The sequence below is a fragment of the Vanessa atalanta genome, chromosome 13 (genome assembly GCF_905147765.1).
Source record: "Vanessa atalanta chromosome 13, ilVanAtal1.2, whole genome shotgun sequence".
NCBI classification, from domain to species: domain Eukaryota; kingdom Metazoa; phylum Arthropoda; class Insecta; order Lepidoptera; family Nymphalidae; genus Vanessa; species Vanessa atalanta.
The window spans coordinates 11,258,173-11,284,483 of record NC_061883.1 but is presented as its reverse complement, the minus strand read 5'-3'; the positions used below and the strand labels follow the sequence as shown (position 1 = coordinate 11,284,483).

At 33.5% G+C, this 26,311-nt stretch overlaps 3 protein-coding genes across 4 annotated transcripts; 2 read left to right on the top strand and 1 right to left on the bottom strand.

Annotated features, from left to right (window-relative positions):
* Window positions 1–245: 245 nt before the first annotated feature.
* LOC125068426 (CCR4-NOT transcription complex subunit 3) lies at window positions 246–17,590 on the top strand. Of its 2 annotated transcripts, none has more exons than XM_047677539.1 (16): window positions 246–605; window positions 1,002–1,234; window positions 2,191–2,346; window positions 2,972–3,151; window positions 4,060–4,258; window positions 4,922–5,019; window positions 5,811–5,905; window positions 7,234–7,316; window positions 11,134–11,240; window positions 11,598–11,627; window positions 14,108–14,268; window positions 14,550–14,700; window positions 16,101–16,199; window positions 16,839–16,955; window positions 17,126–17,335; window positions 17,474–17,590. In XM_047677539.1, the coding sequence occupies exons 1-16, from the start codon at window positions 581–583 to the stop codon at window positions 17,570–17,572; spliced, it is 2,043 nt and encodes a 680-aa protein (XP_047533495.1). In that variant the 5' UTR covers window positions 246–580; the 3' UTR covers window positions 17,573–17,590. The 2 variants fall into 2 exon arrangements, with proteins under 2 accessions (XP_047533495.1, XP_047533494.1); XM_047677538.1 differs by having other exon boundaries at window positions 16,830–16,955.
* A 3,232-nt stretch (window positions 17,591–20,822) lies between these two features.
* LOC125068427 (probable ATP-dependent RNA helicase DDX47) lies at window positions 20,823–23,893 on the bottom strand. Its single transcript, XM_047677540.1, has 8 exons — window positions 23,684–23,893; window positions 23,239–23,497; window positions 22,759–22,925; window positions 22,195–22,431; window positions 21,803–22,026; window positions 21,423–21,555; window positions 21,148–21,276; window positions 20,823–20,990 (listed from the first exon to the last, which is right to left on the bottom strand). The coding sequence occupies exons 1-8, from the start codon at window positions 23,810–23,812 to the stop codon at window positions 20,841–20,843; spliced, it is 1,428 nt and encodes a 475-aa protein (XP_047533496.1). The 5' UTR covers window positions 23,813–23,893; the 3' UTR covers window positions 20,823–20,840.
* Window positions 23,894–24,783: 890 nt separating this feature from the next.
* Window positions 24,784–26,217, top strand: LOC125068086 (PHD finger-like domain-containing protein 5A). Its single transcript, XM_047677088.1, has 3 exons — window positions 24,784–24,966; window positions 25,046–25,236; window positions 25,435–26,217. The coding sequence occupies exons 1-3, from the start codon at window positions 24,915–24,917 to the stop codon at window positions 25,522–25,524; spliced, it is 333 nt and encodes a 110-aa protein (XP_047533044.1). The 5' UTR covers window positions 24,784–24,914; the 3' UTR covers window positions 25,525–26,217.
* Window positions 26,218–26,311: the final 94 nt, after the last annotated feature.

The following is a 26,311-nucleotide window of genomic DNA, read 5'->3' as shown; positions in this document are numbered from 1 at the left end:
CTGTACATACAAATTAACAATCTTACAGCGCCATCTGTTCTATCTTTAGTGTAACAATTTTTTCTTGTTGTATTTATATGATCAAAGTATCTTTAAACATGGAGAAAATATATATTTTTATTGTATTAAGGCAATTTTATTATTTGATACATAAACCTTAGATTTTTGTATTATATAAACCAAAGACATTCCAAACAATATGTCATCTTGTTGCTATTTTGTCTATGCTTTGCTCTATTATTTTGCGCCTGCGCACTTGACTGATGGTCTACGCGACGTACCTAAAATCATATTGTGGAAAATTTGAAGTTTGTTGTTTTAGTGACAACTTATCCATAATTATTTATGAAAGCTTCGTGCTAATTACCATTCCAGGCGCGAGGCAGAATAATTCTGTAGCGGTCAGCCTGGATGCGTTCAGTCACTAACAGTTCGAGCGGTGTACGGTAGCCATCTTGGATTCGAACAAAGCTTCAGATGTGTAGTTTGTCTGTTTATCAATAATTTTTGTGCATTTCCCTGTAAATAGTTTGTATGTTTAGGATATGTACGGAACATTCGTCCACATGTGTAAATAGCTATGGCTGCGACAAGAAAATTACAAGGTAATTCACAATGTTATCAGGTTAGAGATTGATTGACCCCAACCTATGTAGATACGTGTTCTAAAGTTCTATTGTCCAACCGTCAAGACCCTCAGCTATGCAGCCGAAGCTAGGGCCAGATTGATAGTGTACAACATATTTCAGTGAAAACAAAACTAGGCGGTAATCGTGAGAATTGACAGAACGATTGTCGTCTACGTGCTTTTTTTACGTTGATTTTCTTTTACCGCCTCAATAACGTGATATTTCATAAATATTAAACACGAACGAAGCCTTAAAACCTGTATAATATGTTATAAACAGTGCAAAGTGCGAATAATTGCGCGTTCGATTGGAAATTGCGTTCGAAAAACAGGTTTTCTCAGTTCATTTGTGTAGTGATGATGTTTGTTGCAGGTGAGATAGACAGGTGTTTAAAAAAGGTCACAGAAGGGGTGGAGACGTTTGAGGACATCTGGCAGAAGGTACACAATGCGACGAACAGTAATCAGAAGGAGAAATATGAGGCAGATCTCAAGAAGGAGATTAAAAAACTCCAGAGGCTACGAGATCAAATCAAGTCATGGATCGCTTCGGGCGAGATTAAGGATAAGAGTACACTTTTAGAATATAGGAAACTAATTGAAACGGTTAGTGGTTGAAAAGTTTTCATTCACAATATTAATTTTCTAATATATTTTTTTTTGGTAAAAGCTTTGTGCCAATGGAGTTATATGTCACTATAAAAAATAACTCTGAAGTCTTTTATGTATAGTTATATAAGTTTAATAATCTCTTTCAGACTCAATACAATATAATATTTTGTTTAAGTTATTTAAATCTCTTATATTTCGCAGCTTGTAAATCATTTATTATGACATAAACTATAGTATATTTCTTGTAATCTTACAAGAATATGTACAATACAATTATATTGAGACATTAAACTCCAGTTTCTAGGTACTTAAAGTTTTTTAACAACCAGAGAAAAATACAATGTTCATTATGCATATTCATTTTCTGAGTTTCTTGTTTATAAAGGTTAAAGTTTTCCATTATTATCTTAAACAATATACTATTAGTTTCCAATATGAATTTAAATCCTAAGATAATGCTAATCAATTCCAATTTGTTCCTTATTTATTAGTAGATGATTGATAGATTTTTAGCTGAACTTTCCTTGATACCAAAAATAGTACTGATTAATATCAGTACTACTAGATTTATCAAAACCAATAAAGTTCCTATAACTGAAACAAGTTTGTAAGACATATAATGATATATATATAAACATATATGATTTGGCAATATCGTGAATAAGTATATAAACAGATTTAACATGTTTAAGAGTCTGTTTAAAATCAATGTTACTACATAAGGAATCAGTACAAGTGCCCTAAATTAAAACATGTTTAATGAGCTACTTTAGAACCATTGCCAAATATTGTTACAATATTTTCACTACATTACAATGGCTCCTTGTAATGTATTGACACTGTACAACAGTTGAATCTGTATAAAGTTATTTATTTATTGTGATTTTGTATCAACTTTCTGTGATGTTTTATCGTTAAAGAGATATAATGTAAAAATATTTCATTTACAGCAAATGGAGAGGTTTAAAGTTGTTGAAAGAGAGACGAAAACAAAAGCATACTCTAAAGAAGGGCTAGGTGCAGCACAAAAGCTGGACCCAGCGCAAAAAGAGCGAGAGGAGATGTCCTCGTGGCTTATAACTTCTATTGATGCACTTAATTTACAGGTAATAAATTAGAAGTTCTTAATCTGACCTGAATGATATGAGTAGAATGTTTGAATTTATTTCAAATATCTTATGAAGAAGACAACCTAAAAAAAATTAACATTCTAATAACTAAACAATATAGGAATAAGTTTAAAAGTCATTGTAAACACAATAGATTATATTAATTAAGTTAAGCTCAGTTATGGCATTAAGATCTTTACTTCTCATAAGAACTTCACAATTCGCTTAAGGTGAAATTAAATACATACATATACCCAACATATACAATTAATTAAAATTATTCATATGTCGGTAACATGCAGTCACTAAAGTAAATGTTAATATAATAATAATAATCATCGTTAATAAATAGTTACACAACATAACATAGCTAAAGAATAACTGAGCTCTCTAAAAAAGTATATTATTATAAATCAACTATTGAATATAGCATGCATAGTAAATTTACCTTGTATCTATATTCTGTCAATATAAAATATTTATTTAGACATACAACAGAATTAAATTGATGTGACAGTGTGCATGTACCAAAGAAACATTTAGTAAGATTATATGTAATAAATCAATTACATACATACATGAATAGGAAATTTATTGAATATTATCATTGTATACATTCCAGATTGATCTTTTTGAGTCTGAAGTGGAATCACTATTAGTTGGTAAGAAAAAACGGCTGGATAAAGAAAAACAGGACCGCATGGAAGAGCTCAAATTCAAACTAGAAAGACATAGGTTCCATATAAAAAAACTTGAAACATTATTACGAATGCTAGACAACATGTCTGTGGAAGTTGAACAGGTGAGCATTATAAACTAGATTTTAAGAAATATAATATGTTTTCAATATGTAGAATAACATTTATCATACAAGGCTGTATAGAAAATTCTGTCAATAAAATTTCTTTTAACAATCAAACAATATAAAAATTAATTTGTTTGAAAATAAAACAATTATAAACTTATATCATTATAGAATTGTTTAAGAGTATTTGTTTTTCATATCATTATTATTATACATAAAGTAAAACTAAACTATCTATCTATCTACTGCCTGTAGATGATCCACTGCTCGGCAAAGGCTACATTTCCTCTTGAGAAGGTTTGGAGCTTATTCTACCATGGTACTTCAATGTGGGTCGGTGGAGATACATGTGATAAAATATCATCCTACATATGTAGGTTTCCTCACAATGTTTTCCTTCATTGCTGAACAAGTCACATAAGAAGTCAGTGGTTCTTGCCTATGTTTGAACTTGCAACCTTCAGTTAAGATCACATGTTTTAACTACTGAGCCACATATAAATATGTTTTATAATTAATTTACATTAGGTTGAAAATATATTGAAACTGCTAAAATACAAAATTTATACAAATAAAACTTTAGTGATAATATTATAATTGTTTATGCAGCTCTTTCTACGATAAATTTTCTTTTAAATTAATTGCACAATAGATTCTCATTCAATACAATTGCTTTTGTTTTTTTTTATTTACATTGAGGATTTAATATATCATATAACAATATATAGTCTTATCTGTCGTACTTATTAGTGGAAACTTGATTGGCTTATGTTTTATCTTGTTATTATTTTGTAACTTTGTACATGTTTATTTCATATAATCAAATAAATAATAATCCATACAGTAACTTAAATCTGAATGATGTACTATAAGTTAATAAAAAAATATTATTATATATATTGCAGATAAAAAGAATAAAGGAAGACGTTGAATACTACATAGTGTCATCATTAGAGCCTGGGTATGAAGAGAATGAGTACATCTATGAAGACATCAACGGACTGGATGAGATTGAGCTAAGCGGAGTAGGGTTACCGTCATCAGCCACTACAGACAGTAACAACAGCAACGACTCGCCCGGATCACCCACTAGTATACTCTCAGGTGATTGCATGTTGTTATATACACCAAATAAAGAAAATATATTTTAAAAATACAATATTTATTGTTAAGAAAAAAAGACTCACTCAGTTTAAATTTCAAACATAATAAAGATCCGAGTAATGATAATTCATTAATTAGAAATACTTAAAGTAAATAATTGTTTTAATTTTTGTCACGTCACTGAATAACTTCATTGTTGGACAAACTATTTTATTTGAAATGAGCTATATGGATACCATTGTTTATTTATGCAGAGTGATCTTGTATTTCAAAGTTAGTTTGAGTAATTGTATATTATGTATTAGCTGTTTGTATTATTAATAGACATAGCATCACCTGGCATAGTAGGAGTACAGCTTTTTTCCATAACTATAATTCACTAGTTCATTAATCCATCCTTCTATTATTCTTAAACCTAATATTAATATTTTGCCATATAAGTTTGAAAAGTGAGTGAACCAGTGTTGTTATAAGCAGAAGCAACATAACATTTTAGTTCCCACAATTGACCAATCAACGTTATTGGTAATAAGGAATACTTCATGTTTCTTGCATTTATATCCATGAGCTGTGGTGGTGGCCAATTCGTGTGAAGTGGCATTTGCCTGTCCTATAAAAATTAAATCAAATGTATGTTTCAAAGTGTTGTATTAATGGTTTCAGGAACGAGTCCAATCGCGTCCCCGGCGTTAGACCTCCACAACCACGCGACGGACTCGATAGACGTAGATAAGAAGAAAAAAGAGGAGGTCACGACTAAAGTAAGCGCCCCCCTCATACGGCTAATCGTTCATAACATAATATTACATTCATCATTAACTTCAATTTTATATTTATTATAAAGTTGTAGTTGTGTGGAGTATTGATGTGGATATTGTCCTTTATTTTATTTTATTTTTCTAAATTTTGTAGTTCCTGCGGTTAGTTTAAGGTTCCGTTAATGCACTTTCATCGAATTAATATTAATCAATAGATTGAAGAATATGGTTATTTAAAATATACATAGGATTATAATTTCTAACATAACATAAACCATATTTCCTTGATTTCACAGTACATATATATTAATATCTTAGTAGCATTGTAGTGGTAGTGTTTTTATTTTTGCTTTATTTTGTATATATTTCATTCATAATGATGACCCGCTTTCTTAGAACTGTGAAATTCCCTATTTATGTCATTCAACACTAAACAAAATGTTATTTTCTCATATTTACTGAATAAATACGAGAAAAGATAGATAAGATATAGTTTTGTTTATTATGTTGAATACATACATGTGTTAACTGAAATATGCCTCGATAGATTACTCAATTGAAAACTGATGCGAAAGTCGCATCAGTTCTTTGTTTCTTCAAAAGGAAAAGTAGCGCTTTAAAAGCGCTTCACTGTGTTAATATATCACATCCTCCATCGCAATACCCTCAGGGTGTGACCGCCTGTGGCAGACGTAACAAAGCCATGCACCGGTCCGGGGCGCGGACCGGGTCGGGTCGGTCGGGTCGTAGTGCACATGGAACCAAAAACTAACCGTGTCCGTGTCTGTTTGCAGCCGGTCAAACCGCTGCCGCTGCGGGTGACGTGCGGCGTCAGTAGTAGTCCGGCTAACGTTAGTTTGCTCAATAACTCCGCCGCATCCACGAATAGGTCAGTCCTCTGACTTTGTTATATTTCATCATCGGGGTTCGGTGTGGAGAAAGTGACTTCATACGTTTCAGACTCACTTGGGATATAATTTATTCAACAGCAGGCAGACTGTTGTCTCCTCAGAAACCTCGAATGTATCGATTTTAAACCGATACGGCATTTCATAAATAAATATTTGTCGATATTTCTTGAAAACGATAAGGACAAATGCTAAATTATCAAATTTGATAACTCCTCGGTTAGCCGGGTACGCGATATCCACATCGCATATTATATAAAAAGTATTCTTTTATAAAATATATCCAAAGTGCTTTAACTGTTTCGACCATATTTTACTAAATTGTTTACGTCATAATGTCACTTTCACGTTCCGAATCTAACAATTAAAGTCTATTTATTTCTTTCATGGGCAAATCAAGGGAAAATTCGAAATAATTATCATTCTTAAATACTAAACTAACAATTTCATAAATTTAATTATATTTGAGAATTTTTTCTTGACATTTTGGTCGAAATGAAATGAGAAATAAGTATTGTTATATACACACTATTCATATATTTATGACACTCGTAAGTCGCTACCAGCTCTTAGTTCAGCGGCGTACGTCATTTACGATTATGATGATATATTTAATGTTTTCGGTTAGTACCCGAATCCTAATTCCTGGCAAGCTCTGCAAAGTAATGACGTGCTTAATTTATGTTTATATATATATTTATATTTACGAGCCATACATGAGCCAAAAAATTATCTGTTCGCCCACCAAATCGCAGTGAAGCAGCGTGGTGGATAAAGCTCTCTTGTTCAGCTGTTTCTGTTTCTATTTCTCGTACACATGTATAGTGGTATACAAGTAGAGATTGTAATTTTTACGCAACAGAGTAGAGCAATGTTGTAATTATACAACTATTCAATGTTATAAATATATGGATAGATATAAGTTTGCATGCATTTAAAAAAAAATAAAGTTTTACATAATGCGAACGGAACGCGTTTTTGCTAAAATTAAAATTATAACTATAATATTAGCGAAGAACGCCTTCCAGCCGTATTTGTAACATGTAAAAATAGTCTTACTGAGAAATTATCCTGAAGTTTTCATAATATTGTTATTATTTAATTAAACCGGTTTCACTTACATTATTTATCGAGATATGCTCGATAAGGCGGCGACGTTATTTCGACCCATCTGCTCGATGACGAATGGAATCTTGTTTTATCCGAAACTTGATATTCTCCGACAAATTCCGTAAGTGAAACCGGCTTACTTAATAATAAGTCCTGCCGAATGTGACGCGTGTGTACATTGTGTGTGTACGTCTGTCAGTATAAACAACACGTGCGCGTCGGGCGCGTCCACGCCCATCAAGCAGCCCGCGCCGCCCTCGCCGCACCTCGCCAGGCCCAGCGGTTAGTACCACTCACCACCACTCACCGACACTCACCGACACTCTGGTAACACACTGATACTATTTCAATTCTAATGTACGTGGTTATCATTATGGTAAATTAAATATTTAATAATAACATTACATTCAATTCCAAATTACCTAAAAAATCTGTCTTTTCATATTTAGACGAGTAAATTTTTACAAATCTGCGATTTTTAACTAACCTCTAACACACAGTTATTTGCATATTATAATAACAAAAAATAAGCTAAAAACAAAGTATTCCACGGTATAAATGCTACAAAAATCCATCAGGTAAGTTGGGAAAGTTATAGATACTTGATTTTTTTATTAAATTTTACAAAAAATGTCTAAGTATAGATATATAATTTAACACATAATTTTCCTTCAATAAACACACGTTAAGAAAGAATAAAAACAAAAACTTAAGTAATCCGTTATCAAGGCGTCTTGATAATCGTACGGCGCTTTGTTTACAAAACAAACTGCCTTATCAAAGAGTGAATGGAACAATCGGCCAGCATTATGATTACCGCGCATTGGCATAAAGCCAATTTTCTTACAACGATCCTAGTGCGGAGCTATGCAATATAAGATCTTAACACGTACTACGTGGAAGTTATATTTCAGTGAACTATAAAAATACGCGTATACATTGCAAAGAATAAATTGGCGTGTGCCCAATACGATGACACAGCTACTTCGTTCAGTCGTCAAACCTCATCTGAGGTAACCCGTGTCTAGGAAAAATTTAAAAAAAAACAAAAGAATGTTTTCCCGCGCAAATGAACGATAAATATGGACGATGGTAAAGTGATTTTTAGTGCATGTTAAACTTTATCGTTTTTTTTTTAATATAACGCGATGTGTTTAATGCGTAGTTTCGAGCTTTGCGAAGTTCAATGCCGGTTATGTAATGTGATGTTTTTGTTTGTGTGTCGGTGTAACGTATCTCCGAAATGTGTAAATATTGTATGTAAGTTTTTATAAGTTATTGTGTAGCCCGCGAATTGAATGTGTTCATGACTTGGTATTCTTAGCATACGTGTCATCTGTCGTCGAATTTAATGTATATTTACTGGGTAAAAACATTTCCTATAATTAGATCGCTTTGTTCGGTTTCAATCGATGACGGGACAGTGACTTGATATTATTTAATATGAAACTGTGACAGACTTGTTTTTTCATGACGTCTTCAAAATTTCTTATTTTTTGGAACGTGTATGAAAATGTCGATGCCTCTGCCTCAGGCTTCCCTTCAGATGTTCCTTATTAGACATTTTTTAAATTATTATTTTTTTAAACACATATTCGAATTACTTTAATATATTCTGCCTTAAAATGAATGCTGGCCATAAAAATGGAATGGTATCTTGTGTTCGTAATGTTATATATTTTGTTTTCCGCTTGGATATATTTAATGATCGACTTAATACTCGGTTGGTCGTAATTTATCTATCCGGTAACTGTTCCATAATTTTGGATAGTTATTTTAAGCAATGATATTTGAAATGATCTTCGCTTAAAGTTTTAACTAACTGGCCATGTTATGACCGTTTAAAGTTTTTAAATTACTATCTCATGACCGCTTAAAGCTTAAACTTCTTAAAAATTTAATCACTGCGTTCCGTTTATCAGTTTATCGCGATACGAAGAGTACCGAAGTTTAACTAGAAATCGATTCGAAATATTTAAGAACGAAGAATTTAAATTGAGACATCACTTTAATGATAATATTATGTCAGTTCTAATTTATAATAACTATAACAAAAACAGTAAACTTGTTTATTTATTTTTTAAATATTTGGTAGTGATAAATAGACGAAAGAAATATCCGTACAGCCGGTAATAAATAAATAAGTTTTTGTCATAAGTAACTCTGTTCATCCACGTAGAAAAATATTACATATTGTAATCATAAAACCAGTATTTATAGGATACTTGAATGATAAAATCAATTTTACTATCTATTTCGCGTCTATATCAACAACAACAAGAAGCAAGGTATCGATTTCGTAGTTATTAAATGGATTGCGTATTTAGTAACGCAGTGGGAGTTAAACGATGTTTAAATTAATAAAAAATATCAAAACATTGGTACCCAATTTTCAGAAGAAAAATGCCTCTAATGTCATTTTAAAATTTGACAGAATTCGATAATTACACGATTTAAAATCGTCAATTATATCTATAATAATTATAAAACTTCGATGAGTTCTATACTTATGATAATACCTTTTATATAAAAACTTTTATAAATTAAAAATAATAAATAACAGTTTTACTACGAATGTAAATTGTTTATTTCCTGTTACCTGCACGTGGTGTCAGTGACCTGCGCGTGCGCAAAATGAGTCACCTCGTTAACTGCATGCAGATGTATTGGGATGTTTGTTTATTATTTATTGTTGCTAGACCGGTTCTAACTTGATTTTCTAACATTAATTTTTATGTTGTATTTACATTTTTTTATAAATTGTTTGTCTATCGTAATATTCTTTCTTTGTTAGTATAAGATTAATTGTGTTTGAAGAAATATTTGACCCGATTTGTTCATAACTGCAGTGTCACGTTACACTACAGGTTTGATTTAATCTCATAACAAAATATTTGTATACGATTATCGTGTATCCAATATCAAGATAAATATTAATTATTCTTATTGATAAACGATACAAATATAATATCACTTAATGAAAATTAGCATAAAAATATAATATTCGTCGTATTATCGGTCTTATTTTACATAATGTATGTAATGAATTAATCAAGTTGACCTCGTTTCCTGTTACTAATGAAGCATGAGAGTGCAATGTCAATGTTACGCGTATTCGTCAGTCGTGAGTCATTCGCGCGCGTGCCGACCGCGCTCTTAAAAATATATCTTCATGTCTACGTTTTCTACTACATTGAACAAATAACTACAATAATAATACTGTTTTAAATTTGGAAGGTGCAAAAGTATGTATTTATGTAGTAATCGAAAAGTTGTAAAGATTTATATTATTAAAATTATAGCAGCAGGTTACTGTGATCCCTTAAATAAATGAAGATAATAGACTAAACCTTTTTTTTAAAGAGATTTTTCGGTATTAATTACTGTCTTTGTATCCTTTTCTCTATTACAGTCAGTGGTCTATCAATATATATTTTAATAAATTCAAATCAATGTTTTTTTTTACAAATGCGTATTTATTTTAAATCGACGGGTACTGTTACTTTGGCAATCACCGACTTTAATTAACCTTAGATCTCAATGGAGTGATAGACCTGTTAGATTAGGCGAATTTGTTTTTTTTATTTTTTTATAGCATTCAACTTTAAGTAAGGTGGATTTGTTATCTCTTAATGATGTCTCCATTGTCTGGTTAACGAGACACTATTTTATATACAGCACGTAGTAATGCTTATTACAAAAGTTAAAATAAAATTCTCTGAATAAAAGTACAATGAATTCGAATTCAGGCGTTAATTATATATCAAAGTTAGCTTTATTGTTAAAATGTCATAATCATTCTTAATTATATATATAACTGGGTAATACTACTGTCTAAAAATTAAGATTATGTGTCTTTCGGGTTAATAACAAAATTCAAGGATATAGAAATCTAAATCTGGTAGAAATAATGTCAAAAAGTATTATTTTTCAGTTCAACCTACGTTTTTCGGATACAATTAGAAAAAAAATGTGAAAACGGAACACTACACACTTATTATAACACAATTAGATCGTTTTTAAAACAATTTGAAAGATAATATTTATTATAGAATAGTGATGTGCTCGTGCTAGTAGTGAGTGTCCCGTGTGTCCGCAGAAGTAGTGGAGAATGGGCCGGTGTCGAGCGCGCCGCTGCTGCCGGCCGCGCTGCCCGCGCACGCCGCGCTCGCGGCGCACGTGGCGCTCGCCGCGCACGCCGCGCCCGTGAGTTACACTCTGTCTCTACACTGTAAAATACCTCATTTTGTTGAAAAATAAAGCAGTTTGACTAATTTACCATCGTATGGTCAGTCTTCTCCGCGACCCATAAACATTCGCACTGTAAGAACGATGAACCGTGGGAACTAAGATGTTATTTACATTATATTGTAATGAAGCCTAAAGTATAGTTAAAGTTTCGAGTGTAATTGATCCTGTATAATCAGAGCATAATGCAATGCAAAGAAACGTTTTAGTAAAAACGACTAATAAGTGAGTAGTACGTACGAGGGTTTTGTAATGCTATACCACAATATTACTTTTAAAAAATAAACTAATATTTTTCTTATTTTTTCACGACAGAAAGCAGAAGAGCAGATCGTCCACCTAATGGTAAGTAGACTTCTGTCCCATATTATATGTAATACACACTCCTGATTGCCACGAGTCTTAAACATTGAGATCTAAATTTTATGACTAAAACAAGAGGCCATCTAGAATTACAAGTAACAGGCACATTACGGCCACATTAGCAATATACGTCGATCGAGATGGGTAAGTATAAATTCAAAAGAAAATGTTGAATGCACTACCGTATAGAAAATTCTTTTCATGCTGTAACACAACGCATTTGTCTGTAGAAGAGGTTGTATCAAGTTGGATTTAGTCCGACCATCATTTAAAATTAGAATAAATGTGTGATGTTATCGTAGCATAATATAGACCTTAGTATCACATGTTAAAATAAAAATCAGTTTTATTCATTCGTCGTTATATAGTCTGGCTTACCTTCTATATTACACATGTTACCATACCATACCATACCATCGATGTTACACATTTAACAATTAAATTAGCTGATCAGTGTAAAAATTTAGAACGTTCAAACGTGAATTTCATGTCGTCGAAGTCAAAAGGTTTGTATGCAATAATGAATTCTGTAGAATCATGAATCGTAGTGTATAGTAGTCGTATGCAAAAATCACAAATAGTGTAGAGCTATGAATCGCAGTGTATAGTAGTTGCAGGCATCAATCTTGTATAGTCTATAGAATCATGAATCATATTGTATAGTAGTTATAGACAAAAATTATGAATATTGTATTTTTATTTTGTTGTATTTATTTAAAGATGGATGGTGATTCTAAGTAGCCACCTTTCCTCGTAGACACTGGTACTGGATAAATGCAAACCAAAACATAGGCTTCGTCACTGTAACTACACTGGCACACGTATCGTTTAATTTGTGATACATAAGATACATCAGTGAAAAATGAATGCAAATAAAACCATTTTCTAGTACTCCTTTCTAATTATACATAAAAAGATATTAAATAATATTTTACGTACACATTTTAAATTTAAAATTTCTTTTTATATATGTTTGAGACACCAAAAATAGAACATACCCAACGTTTTATATTTTTGCTACATTTTTATTAAAACGATGAACTTTACGTGCCTCAAAATGTAAAAGAAAATATTTAAAAAGTAAAAGAAAAAACATTCGTGTGATTATTTAATAACGAAATAATAACAGATTGTTATCATTCAGGCCGTAATACTACCATTTTTAAAACAAATAAATACAGTAGAAACAAAAGATAAGATTAATCGTTTACGACTGATAACAGAATATATAAATATATTGATTATACTATAAATATATAAATAGAATACATAATCATATCAATATTTGTTACATAATGGTAAACCGCGACGCTTTACCCTTCCGAACGTTTTGAATTTCCCGCGCATATTATCTAGAGCTTGTTGTACTGACATATTGAACCACTAGTCGAAGATTTATTATGTTGGTAATATTGGTATACCTTCATTGAAATATTAAAACACATGTCTCCTACGTAAAAACAAGATCTTTTGTTACGTTATCGAATGTAATTTAGCTTAATTCGTGTGATCGTTTGTTTTTTTAATGGTAATTCGATCGAATAATGGTTTGTTCGACGAAATTAATGATTTTGACCTGTAATGTGCGAACTGATGTAAGTGAAAAAGGAAATTGTGTTCTGTTATAATATCGTAGTGTTTTTGCGTTTCTGATAACATTTTAGTGTCGTGTTTTGCTTTTGTTTTTGTATTTTACGTTTACATACACAGATATTGATTTCAATATACGTTTGAACGTCGGGAAAATATCGAATTTTCTTCGTTTGTTTGGTTTTTTATTTGGATTTAGGATATTGCAAGATAAAAATAGATTCTTATTTTATATCTATATGGATGTATATGTAGTATAATCTATCTCGGTTTGACATTCGTGATCATAATAACGGATAATATTCGGAATTATTTTATTATAGAATATGTACGTTCATGTGAATGCAATGCAGTGCAATTATGTGATTTATTACAATGACAAGTCGTAATTTGAGGTGAACAAATAAATATTTTTTTTTTATATTTTTTTTTAGGTAGATTTAAAAAAGTATTTGTTTTAAAATGTTTTTTCTTATTACTCCGTCTATGAACAGCATACCACTTAAATATTAGTATTCGAAAATTATATACTGTTTGCCGATATGTATGTCTAGTGGTAGATACACGTGGATCGTTCTTGAAAATCGCGGATTCTAATCTAGGCAAAGCACCAGTTTCCACGTGCCTAATTTATGTTTAAAATACCTTTTAAGGAAAATCGTGAATTTTCTTGCACGAGTCGAAAGAAATTTTGCCGTATGTATTCGATGAACATACAGATGGACGACCCGCAGGGGAACGACGTGTGGAATTAGAGTAAATATCGATCACAGAGGAAGCAGTAGAACATTTCATATGGTCTGTTACTGGTACATCATTTTTCGGCAACTTCCGTCGGAGACAGGATTACAATTTTCGTTAATTCGTTTTAGACATCAAAAAGCGCGTCCTCGACGACACTCGCGTCGAGCGCGGCGACGTCGACCGTCGCGAGCGTGGTGACGAGCGCGCTGGCGTCGGGCGCGCCGTCGCCGCTCACCGTCAACGGGCCCACGCACGCGCTCGCGCACACGCCGCAGCACATCGTCAACAAGTACGTCTTGCGAGTTGCGAGTTGCGAGTTGCCACTGCATTTACACCAGTTTTTAATTATGCAAACATATCAAATTGTATTTCCTTTACGAATTAATGTTTTTCAAAGTATTCCTTTACTTTCATTTAAATTTATTTCTTTAAAACTATTACCTTACCTCTCTCCATTATTTTGATCACTATGGATATTAAATAAAAAAAATGTAGCTAAATATTTTTTAATGTTGTATTTATCGTAAAAAAAGTACGTAAAGTCCTATAATGTGAACCGACGGACCGCAGTGGGCGAGTGAGCGAGCCGCCGCTCACGCCGGCGCCGGCGGCGGCGGGCGGCGCGGGCGCGGGCGGCGCGAGCGCGGGCGGCACCGCGTCGCTCAAGAGCATGGCGCAGGAGGCCGTGCAGCGCGCCGGCCTCGACCACCACCACGACCAGGTACGCCGACCAGGAAGCAGGCTTCACCGTGGAATCGCTTTCTACAAATATCTATTCCAATTTATTTCTCAAATCGCTCGACCTTTTTTCAAGTATAGTATATTAATTATTTTTCATTTAAAACGACTCGACTTAAATATGGACACACACATGGAAGATACTTTAGTTGTAATATTATATTATACATATATAGTATTTAAATTATGAAAGATGTGCATTTTCCTTTATCTGTTGTTTTAAGACATTTCAATTAATGGAGATGCTGTATTTACTTTTTATTTATTATTAAAGGTATATGATCAATGATTTAATTTCATCTATTCCATATTCCATTGTCTATGATTTCATTTGTTATTCTATTCATCGTTTTGACCAAAGTTTGAACTTGATATCGGGTTTTAGTTCTGTCTATGGAGTATATTTCCTAAATTTTATATTTTTTGTGGATGATTGGAGGGTATGGTTAACAAATGATATTTCATGCTTGTGTGCGAATTGAATATTTTTTAGCAAATAAATAATTTAAATTATCTTGTACTGTTCACTATTGATGTTGATGATATAAGTTAGTTGTTAATAAAATGGACCGTCTCAAATATATTGCACCAATCAGCATATAGACATTTTTTTTGTGTATAGGCAGTCTCAGTACTTGATAGCCAATTCCAAATGAAAAAGGTGTAAAAATAAACAGAATCTAGATTTGTCTATTACATGTAATTTGCTTATAGCTCTGGTATCATATGCACTATAGAACATACTTGATAAATGTATGTACATATTTTTTTAATACAACAACTGAACTGTTCCACTTAACTATTTATAATCACTTTAATTTTAATTCCAAAGATCTAATAATAACTCCACTCTAACGAATCCATAATGAATATCAATGATTATAATCAAAATCTCAAACAATGACATCCCACCAAACCAATGTCGAAGACGTTTATTTGTCTTTATTTCTCTTGTGGTTGGAATAGGATAACTTATTGCACAAACTATTAAACCCGTGGAGGACAGTCTGATGTTATCCTTGAACAATTTATTTAAAGTATTTATGTTACATTTTGTGAAGATTAGCTATAATTTCAGCTTGATTGAATACTTAAATTAACTTTATTATAGGACAGTCTTATTCAACGTTCGTTTTGCTCCAACTGCGCTAGGGTATACCAGTCGCGAGTAGATAAATATAAAACACCGTTTTAATGTGGTTTTAAAACTCATCCTTGCTCTTCTAATGTGTGGTGTGGACGGGCTTTGCATACTGTTGTCACTATTTTTCTTTGACGCGGTTGAAGCTTTGATTTACTGTATAGACAAATAATCAAAGACTGGAGACCAGGAGTTATTTTAAGAAATCATAAGTAAGTCACTCATGTCGCGCCCGATCACAGACTAGCGCGGCGCTGTCGCGGCGCGGCCTGGCGCTGTCGCAGGCGCACATCCCGCCGCTGCTGGGCGTGGCGCCGCTCGGCCCGCTGCCGCTCAACAACGTGAGTACCGCCCCCCACTCGGGGATTGTTTTCGACTGCCGCTCTGCGGGTCGTCTTTGGTTATGTCGAGCATTCGGCGACAAATGACCTCAGTGAGATCTGTCCGGTTCATTATAATAAATAGTATCGGTCGACATATGGTCACATATGTTGTCACCTTGCATGGTCCCTTGCGTTTGAAATAAGTTTCATTCATATTCTAATCAGTGACTTTAATTTCAAAACATCGATCGATTACTTGGTGGTAGGGCTTTGTGCAAGCCCGTCTGGGTAGGTACCACCCACTCATCAGATATTCCACCGCCAAACAGCAGTACTCAGTATTGTTGTGTTCCGGTTTGAAGGGTGAGTGAGCCAGTGTAACTACAGGCACAGGGGACGTAACATCTTAGTTCCCAAGGTTGGTGGTGCATTGGTGATGTAAGAAATGGTTAATATTTCTTACAGCGCCATTGTCTATGCTCAGTGGTGACCACTTACCATCAGGTGGCCCATTTGCTCGTCCGCCCAGCTATATTATAAAAAAAGAGTACTACATATACGACAATAACGTTATTCACATATTAATACATAGATCGGTAGATATCGATGCCCTGCCGGTAGCTACTATCGTGTATTTACCCACTGCAGGATCACCAGGTGCAGTTCCAAATGATGGAGGCCGCGTTCTACCACATGCCGCACCCGTCCGACTCGGAGCGCACGCGCGTCTACCTGCCGCGGAACATCTGCCAGACGCCCGTCTATTACAACCAGGTACTGCCAAATATATATAACAGCTACTTTGTCTATTCCTCTTAGTATTTGTTAAAATTTAATTGGAATTCTAATCTAACTAGTTTATTATTTAAATTTACATTCGATTTTTTCTCCAGTATAACAAACAATAAATAAAATATGAATATATACTTTACTATTGTCACCAGGTGCTGCTACCCCACTCGGACTCGGTGGAGTTCTTCCAGCGCCTGTCAACCGAGACCCTATTCTTCGTGTTCTACTACATGGAGGGCACGAAAGCGCAGTACCTAGCGGCCAAGGCGCTCAAGAAGCAGAGCTGGCGATTCCACACAAAGTACATGATGTGGTTCCAGCGACACGAGGAGCCCAAGGTCATCAATGAGGAGTATGAGCAGGTAAGAGAAATGTTACTTTGAACTAATATGTATTCAATGAATATTACATTTGCTTTAAGATAAAGTAACTTCTTATTACAACTCACTTATATTTTTAAAAAAAAGATAAATTGTTATGCCGTCGATCTTCTGTTCCAGGGCACATACATATACTTCGACTACGAGAAGTGGGGCCAACGGAAGAAGGAGGGCTTCACGTTCGAGTACAAGTACTTAGAGGACCGCGACCTCAACTGAGGCGCCGAAAACTATCCGTCATTCCGTTACCGAGCGCGCGGGCCGCCCTCCGTGACGGCGGCTTGTACCATACCTTCCTCTTCCGGCGGTCCGCAGATATCAGTGATGCGATAAGTTAGTGCGGCGCGACCGCTGAACCATTGTGATATCGATTTAGGAACCCGTAGCGTACTCGGATGCCGTACGACCGTTTTATTCGACTTTATTGGACTTTTTAAGCGGCTTTATATATTATGTTATATATAAAATAAGAATGTAAATGTCCCAGTAAATATTAAATCATGTTTTTATAATGTGGAATCTCATTTTTATAAGATTTTATGAAGTCGTTACAGATAAAATGAGTGTTAAACCTGCGCCTGACATGTTGAATATTTTAAGCTGCACGGAACTTAGCGTCGAATAATAAAATTTACATCGAATGTATAAATTAATAAATAGGACATAGTATATTTTATTCAGAACACCATGTGAATGAACATACCTCTATCGGAAAGCAATATATATTTAAGTAGTAAATAAGAGTCCAATAAATTTTTTATGCTAGTCATAGTACTTCAACGAGGCAAGAGGCGACGCCGTGTACATCGGATGAATTTGTTTGAAGAATGCGTCTTTAGATATTGATAGAAAATATAATTCTAGATGTGTACTCGGCGGTCAGTCACAAATCGGGGTGTCGATCCGAGAGCGCTTCGGGCGATTTGTTTTAAAACTTGTTTATAGCGACTGGATTAGTTTGAAATTATTATAGGCCGGCTCGCTGGTGTCACGGAAGTATGGGCCGAGTGTGAAAGTGTAGTGGGTTAATGACCAATATTTGGTACATTCACTGCTTTGATCTAATTTTCATAGATTCATTGGATCAAATTTGCACGGGGCAGAAATAGAATTTTTGTCTTGTAATAGCAACAGGATTATTATTAAGCTCGGAATGGGTATGTTCAAGTGCCTCAATATCTACCTGAAAAGAGAATATGGATTGACTCCAACCTGTGTATAAACTGTTCGGAAGTAGTGGTCCGTGACACCCGCGAGCCCGAGCTGACCATAGCTAAGGATCTCCGGAATGATGTTACTAGTATACTCTCTCACCTCCGATGTTGAAAATTAGTATAACACTTATTGTATATCGACTTTATATTTAGTGCATTTAAATCGAACAAAATTTGATAAAACTATTCGAGCGTGTATATAATCACTGCCATGTGTATTTTATTTATAAATATATCGCGTATCGGGAAAAGTAAATAGGACAGCTTGAAACGTACTTATTTATTTGTGATATTTCCTCTTAGAGACGAGGTGAAAGAGTGTACGGGGTCCGTATGATAATCCGTGGAACGGAACTGTGCTGCCGGATGGTGTATCACCGCCGATGACGATCAGTGGGGAGACAATTCCATTTAGTTAGACCGTAGAGTGATTCTGTAAGTCCGCCGGCCGCGTCTATTGCGCGGGGCGGCGACGCGTCGGCCGGTCGGCCGGGCGGCCGGCGGCCGGTCGCGTCGGCCGGCGGTCGGTCGGCCGGGCGGGCGGGGTGAGCGGTAACAGCGCGCGATCTCGTTAATTCCGTGCGTGGTGTTGATAGTTTTCATTTTTGTAAAAAGTCTATCGTGCGAGCAGATGAAATGTGGTAAATAATAATAATTTAAAAAATTATCTGTACAGTTCTATTTGTATAGAAATAATAAATAACGATTAAAAATTAAAAACCATGTTGTGATTTCTTCTTAACGATTAGTTTAAGTGCGTCGGTTTAGAGCGCCGCCTCGTATTGGGGCGTCCGCGTTTATCGCATTTCTTTTTCTTATTTATTTTTTAATTTGAAAGAGATGACTGTTTACTTTGTAGAATAAATTGTAAGAAAGCATTTAAACATTTTGTTTGTTTAATAAATTTTCCATTTGTTAATTCAATCAAAAAATTGATAAAAGGTGGACATAGCTCAGTGAGTCCAGCTATGAATGTTGAAATTATCAAGTTTTGTTCCTCTCCTCATCCCATACTTCCATCATACAAAATACAAAGTACAGTAAAAAAGCAACACTTGTCAATAACAACAGACTTGCTATTGAGTAATTATAAGAATATGTAATGTTCCCTTTTTCTTTGATGAAAATGAAAGATCGAACGATCTCATTGTTTGCCATGTAATAATTTATTAAATAATAAATATAACTTGAAATAGGTTTAGTTTCCTCATGAACAAAAAAAAATAAAAATGTCATCAATATTGAACTAGCAAGTTGCTGTAAATCTGCATAAGTACCAACATTAACAAGTCGATGTAGTTATTTTTTCATCTGAACGACATGCTCAAACAATGGTATTGCTGTAATATGTATCTGATATTTGAAGTCACCTACATTTAAGTTCTTGAAATTTGAATTCTATCTAATATTCGATACTACTACGATATATGTACGAAGACTAGCACCTAAACTCATCACAAGTAATTAGCAACTCGATTAATATAATGAATACTAAAATTCGTAAGTATTGTCAGTATTATTTAATCACTATTAAGTTATCTTATTACACTAAACGAATTATTAATATCCTCCGACACAGACACTATTATCACATAGCCTTCTGTCGTACTGTGAAATGTACGATAACCTAATCAAAAACGATGAGATTTAGCATAGACAATTTTACTTATTGATATATTCCTAATATATTCACTACTTTCACAATACATGCACATTGTACATATATCTCCCTCCATTTAGAACAGGATTGCCAGTAGAGCCATTTTATTGTATAATTCTGATATTTTTATTACCAAATAAAGATACGTACGTTACATCATCTTTCTTGTCTATATAAGTGCTATGGGTACGAAAAAAAAACACTCATATTACTTGAATTTTTTTAGCGGTCAGTCTAGCTTCAAACAACATATGTGTATTTTCTTAACAGGTATTTGAATTACTGACAGACCGCAGTTGAAGCATAATTTATTATTGTAAGACCGGCGCTGTCAGGTAAGATGAATCGTCGGAGCGGAGTAAGTGGTCATTCTTTAAGTAATATTATCCACGTCAACTGACACGACACAAAATTTGAGCCCAAAAAAGACATGTATCTACTCCAATATAAGCTAAAAATTGGATTAATGACGTAACTCTATTAAAAGCATCATTACATCCTTTTGTCAAAGTAATATACGTTTCGTTCTTTAATTTCGAGTATTAGCAAATTTTTCAATAAGTCTGAAGGGATATGTGAAAATAAGAACAAAGTATTGAATGTAGTGATATATTCATCGTTTCTTCCTCTTGCCGCCGTGCCGGGCGGCCGGCTTGCCCTTGATGCGGCGCCGCACGCCCGCCGCCTCCTCCGTGTCGTCGTCGGAGTCGACGCCGCGCTTCCCGCGCTTCCCTCCCTTCTTGTCCTCCAATTCTTTCATTTCCTGTTTAAAGTAATGGTAATGTTAATATTCGTATAATAAAGTTAGTGTATAGTGAACACAAATATAATTTATAATTTAAATAGTTTAAATTATAATAGGAACAAATCGACCAATTTAAGTTAAAAAAATAATGCTACTTAAATGATTTTTCGCTTACAATCTTAGTGAGACGTTGGGCTTCTGCAACACGTTCCTGGAGTACCATAACTTCACTCTCTTCTGTCTTGTAAATTGGCAGCTGCTTTCCTATGAGCTGTTCAATGCGTTGATACAGTTCCACATCATACTGGAATTAATTTTTATAAATTATTGTATTTGTAGTCCAGTTATATAGTCAGTTTCTGAACGCAACTGCTAACACTTTGTAACTGAAAGCAGCTTTTTTAAATTCCATATTGATTTTTAATGGCATAAAGTAACATATTGCGTTACCTGGGTAACAAAAGTGATAGCTTTCCCAGAACGACCAGCTCTCGCTGTACGGCCCACTCGGTGAATGTAATCTTTACTGTGCAATGGTATGTCCAGGTTAATCACCACATCTACATGCGGGATGTCCAGACCTCTGTTGGTAAAAAAATAAATGTATTAAATTAATACGTAAAATAACCTGTATAATCTTACTAAAATAACTAATATTTGTTTTGGGTATTATTTAAATTAAAAAATAATTTAACAAATACGAAACACAACATATTGTAGCACTAAAATATGCAAAAAATATCTAAAGTATAATAAATTATTATTATGTTCATATGGCAATAATTATATATTTTATTTAAAGTAAATTTCAATTAAATTCCAAAAAATACCTCGAGGCTACATCAGTACATATGAGCACAGAGCGGTTTTTGCTTTTGAACTTGTTGAGTGCGGCGAGGCGCTTGTGCTGCGACATCTGTCCGTGCAGCGGCACCGCAGACACGCCCAGCGCGCGCAGCAACAGCGCCGCTCGCAACGCGCCCGCGCACGTCGACACGAACACTATCATGGACTTGCCGGACATCTCGTTGAGGATGTGCACCAGGTATACATCCTAGAACCAGTGACAGTAACCGGATAAACAACTCATTCAATGTTAACCTCGCAGGACTTTTTTACTAACACTATAAACAACATCACTTGTTCGTTGACTTTTTACTACCCATGAGATTAAATAAATAAAAATGAGCGGCTGTCTCATCTAAAACATAATATAACTAACCTTATACTTTACAGGTATAAAGATATAGTACTGCTGTAGTTTTTCAACTGTTTGGTACTTTGTTGACACTTCAACTTTGACAGGGTCCTGCAGTGAAGCTCTCTGTAATTTCTGTACTTTTTTAGTCATTGTGGCAGAGAAGAGGTAAGTGCGTCGCTCGCGCGGGATTACGCGAAGTATCTTGTCCACTTCAACTTCAAAATCCATGTTCAGGATGCGGTCTGCTTCATCCATAACCTTTGTAATGAAACACAATCAATATGATAGAAGCACATTCATACACTATTTTTTACATTTACAGAAGTTCTAGAATATCTTATTTAAAATGAACTAACATTATTACATATAAATGTTAACTGGAACTGGTTTGAAACAGTCATCTACCAGATCATAGTTTAAAAATATTATATGAAAATTTGATGAATTATAAAAAGAAAAAAGGATTTATTTATTTATACTTATTTAAACACCCATTTTTATCTAATCCATTAATATCTATCTTGATTACTAACTTCATCAAATTATATCAATTCCAATTGTTTATTTTTATATTAGAATACTTACAAGATACTTCAAAGCTTTTAAATTGAATCCTTTTGTGTTTTCAAGATGGTCAACAAGTCTGCCAGGAGTAGCGATAATGATGTGAGGTTTTTTCGACAGTGTCAATGCTTGTGCAACCATATCCATGCCCCCAACTATCACAGCACATTTAACTCCTATGCTAGCACCTACAATGTATTCAAATTTATTAGTTTTTATTGTATGAACTTGATTTCAGATAATTTAGTTTTAATAAACCTAATATGCAACAGGTTCCTTGTCCAAAGAGCCAACACAATAGTTCAAAATTATATATATAATTCAGGGGCAAATGCCCTTTACATTGGTACCAGTAGGTATTATGAAGGCAATTGTTTTAGGTGGAACAGGTAGGTAGTGTAACCTCCTTTGAAACCCCAGAAAATGTACATTAACTTTTTGTTATGGTAACAAACAAAGAGATTATGATTCCTCATAATAATAAGATAATAAGAGTGCTACCTAATGCTTCAAACTGTTCTGAAATCTGGAATGCTAACTCGCGTGTAGGTGTCAATATAAGTGCAAAATATCTTTGCGGGTTCTCCAAAAGCGCCTGAAGGATGGGAAGAGCGAATGCGCCAGTCTTGCCAGATCCTGTCTCCGCTAACCCAATTATGTCTTTGCCCTGTAAGGCAACTGGGATGGATTCCTTTTGAATCTTTGACGGATTCTTCCATTTTAGTTCAGCGCATGCTTCACATAACACGTCGACTACACCCTAAAATTAAAAAAAATACACATTACAAACATTAGGATAACATAACCTCAAAGATATTGTTATGAAAACGTAAGATACGATAAAAGTGAATGTATGTGTCCATATCCTTTCGGATCAATAAGGTTAAAAGGATTTCGTGCTTTTACTGTTAATTCAATACTTCTTGTGCTATTTATGCATACTAACCAAGTCTTTGAACGTGACTGTTTCTTCTTCATTTTCTTCATTTTGATCCTCAACTGGTTGTTCTTCTGTTTCCACTTCTTCGTCCGATGCTGCGCTAGCGTTATCGCTTTGATTACTATCTGCCGTCATAGTTCAGTGTTAACATATAATAGCTTTAATTTTTAAAATATCTCATATCAACCATCACAAAACCACGCATGTTATATGACATCTGCTGTCAAATGTAATTGACAACAATTATACATTTATCTATTTTTTTTTATGGCTTTTATTTGTGCCAAAAAGACATAAAAAGGTTATATTTATAAATTCCATAAAAAGGTTATTTCGCCAATGTCATGTGCGATGAAGAAGATATGATGATAGATTGATCGGTTACAGTTTGTAGATTACAGGCTCAATTTAATATTGAAAGCATAATAGTAGTAGACTATATTAATTTATCTAAAAAATAATACATATTTTATTTCCTCTGCCAACTTAGGAAGAAAGATAATATAAACTATGTTCCTATTGTAGAGATGATATGTTTTTCTTTTATTTCTTTATATCTCAAATACCATGGTAACAATGTTAAAGTAATGTTAAAAAGTAAAATAAAAAAAGTCTTTTTAAACAACACTACATTTCTTTATATTTAAAGATTTTATTTATAAGTAATCCAACAAAAACCGTATGTTATTCCTGCGCGCCATTGAAACCTGCGCATAAATAATATTTTTTTAATTACCTATTAAGTACGTATTTACCTAACTAACTTAAATCGAAGTTTCAGATCACTAATTGAATCAAAATTAAATTAAAAAACAATCGAAAACATATTTTATAATTATAGCTACTGAAATCTAATTTCATGTTTTTAATTCTCATTCTTTTATACAATAGGTATTACTTAGTAGTATTTTTCAGAATAATACTCATAAATGAAAGAAGTGTAATTCCATAAAATTCACACTTCTAATTCTGCTTCGGCGTGGTGGACTCACTCAAGATAGCTTTATAAAGACAAAAAATACGTAAATAGTAGTAATTTCTGTTGTCTGCTGAGTGTACAGTCAATTTTAGGTTTCTTGGTTTTAAAATTAAAAACTGGTCATATTTGTAAGCTCTTGTCAACTGTGTGACTGTCACCAATAAACAATTTTTGAGGTTAAGCCATTGTTGATGTTTTAGAAACTACTGTATCTGCAAAATAATAAATTAGTCATAACTTATAACTCTTTAACTAAAGATGGCCAAACATCATCCCGATCTTATTTTCTGTAGAAAACAACCTGGCGTCGGTAAGTTTAAAAATCACCTATTTGATAGTTTGTAACATGTTTTCGTATTTCAGGGATAAACACTATATTTTGTTTGCAGCTATAGGACGTTTGTGTGAGAAATGTGATGGAAAATGTGTTATTTGCGATTCGTATGTGCGTCCCTGCACCCTAGTTCGAATTTGTGACGAATGTAATTACGGTTCATATCAAGGAAGATGCGTTATTTGCGGTGGACCCGGCGTGTCTGACGCTTATTATTGTAAAGAATGTACGGTTCAAGAGAAAGATGTAAGTTAAAAATTTTATAATAAAATTGTTAAAATTTTAGTAATTTTAAATTTTGAATTTTTTGTGTTTTACATTTTTTCAAAACATAATTTTATACATTTTATATATTTATTTAAAAATAGTATTATAAATATATGTTTGTGGTGTACAAAATAAGAGTATTCAATTCCATTTCAATAAAATAAATCTTTTTTGCAGAGAGATGGATGTCCAAAGATTGTCAACTTGGGCAGCTCGAAGACTGATCTGTTCTATGAAAGGAAGAAATATGGGTTTAGGAGACACTAGCAGTAAAGTTTTTTTTAAGTTTTTATGGAAATTCTATACCTTAGTTTGTTGTCTAACATCCTTATACAGGAAGTGACTTAACTGGGCTGGAAGAGCTTATTTGAAACATATAATTGAGATGCAATTTTTTTTCCTCATAGATTAACCCTCCAGCTAATTATTACTATTTCTCATAATTTTATGTAGCATTGTACTAAAAATAGCTCTATAATTTATAATAGTGGTTTAGAGGTATACAAGTCACTCTTTTCAGACAAAACATTCGTACTATCATGAAATATGGTGGATTATTATTTTTTATAGTAATAATTGAATAATATAAAACCGAATTAAATGATGATTGAATGGCTATGTATGATTGTATTGTATACTAGTTATTTCAGATTACTGTTTCAAATCTAAATGTGTGTGTGTAATCAAATTTTACTAATAATAATATGTGCCGCTAGGTTACTGATTGTAAAATAGTAATTTTTAAGAGCTACATAATTTATCTAGAATCTAAAAGTTTTCCTTTAAAACAATGTGTCAATAAAATTTGACCAAAGTTTGTCTTCATTGTATAGAGCTGTTCTTATGTAATGTAAAAAGTATCTGCCCATAATTGACCCACTATTGGTATTGGTATAATTTTAAGGTACATTAAAAGTATAGTGTCTAAATAAAATATCCACATTTTTAAAATATAATATATATTTGATTTTGAAAGCAAGCAAACTACCAATTTATATCTTAATATGATATAATATTGTCAACTCCATTTATTACATCTTATACTAGAATTAAT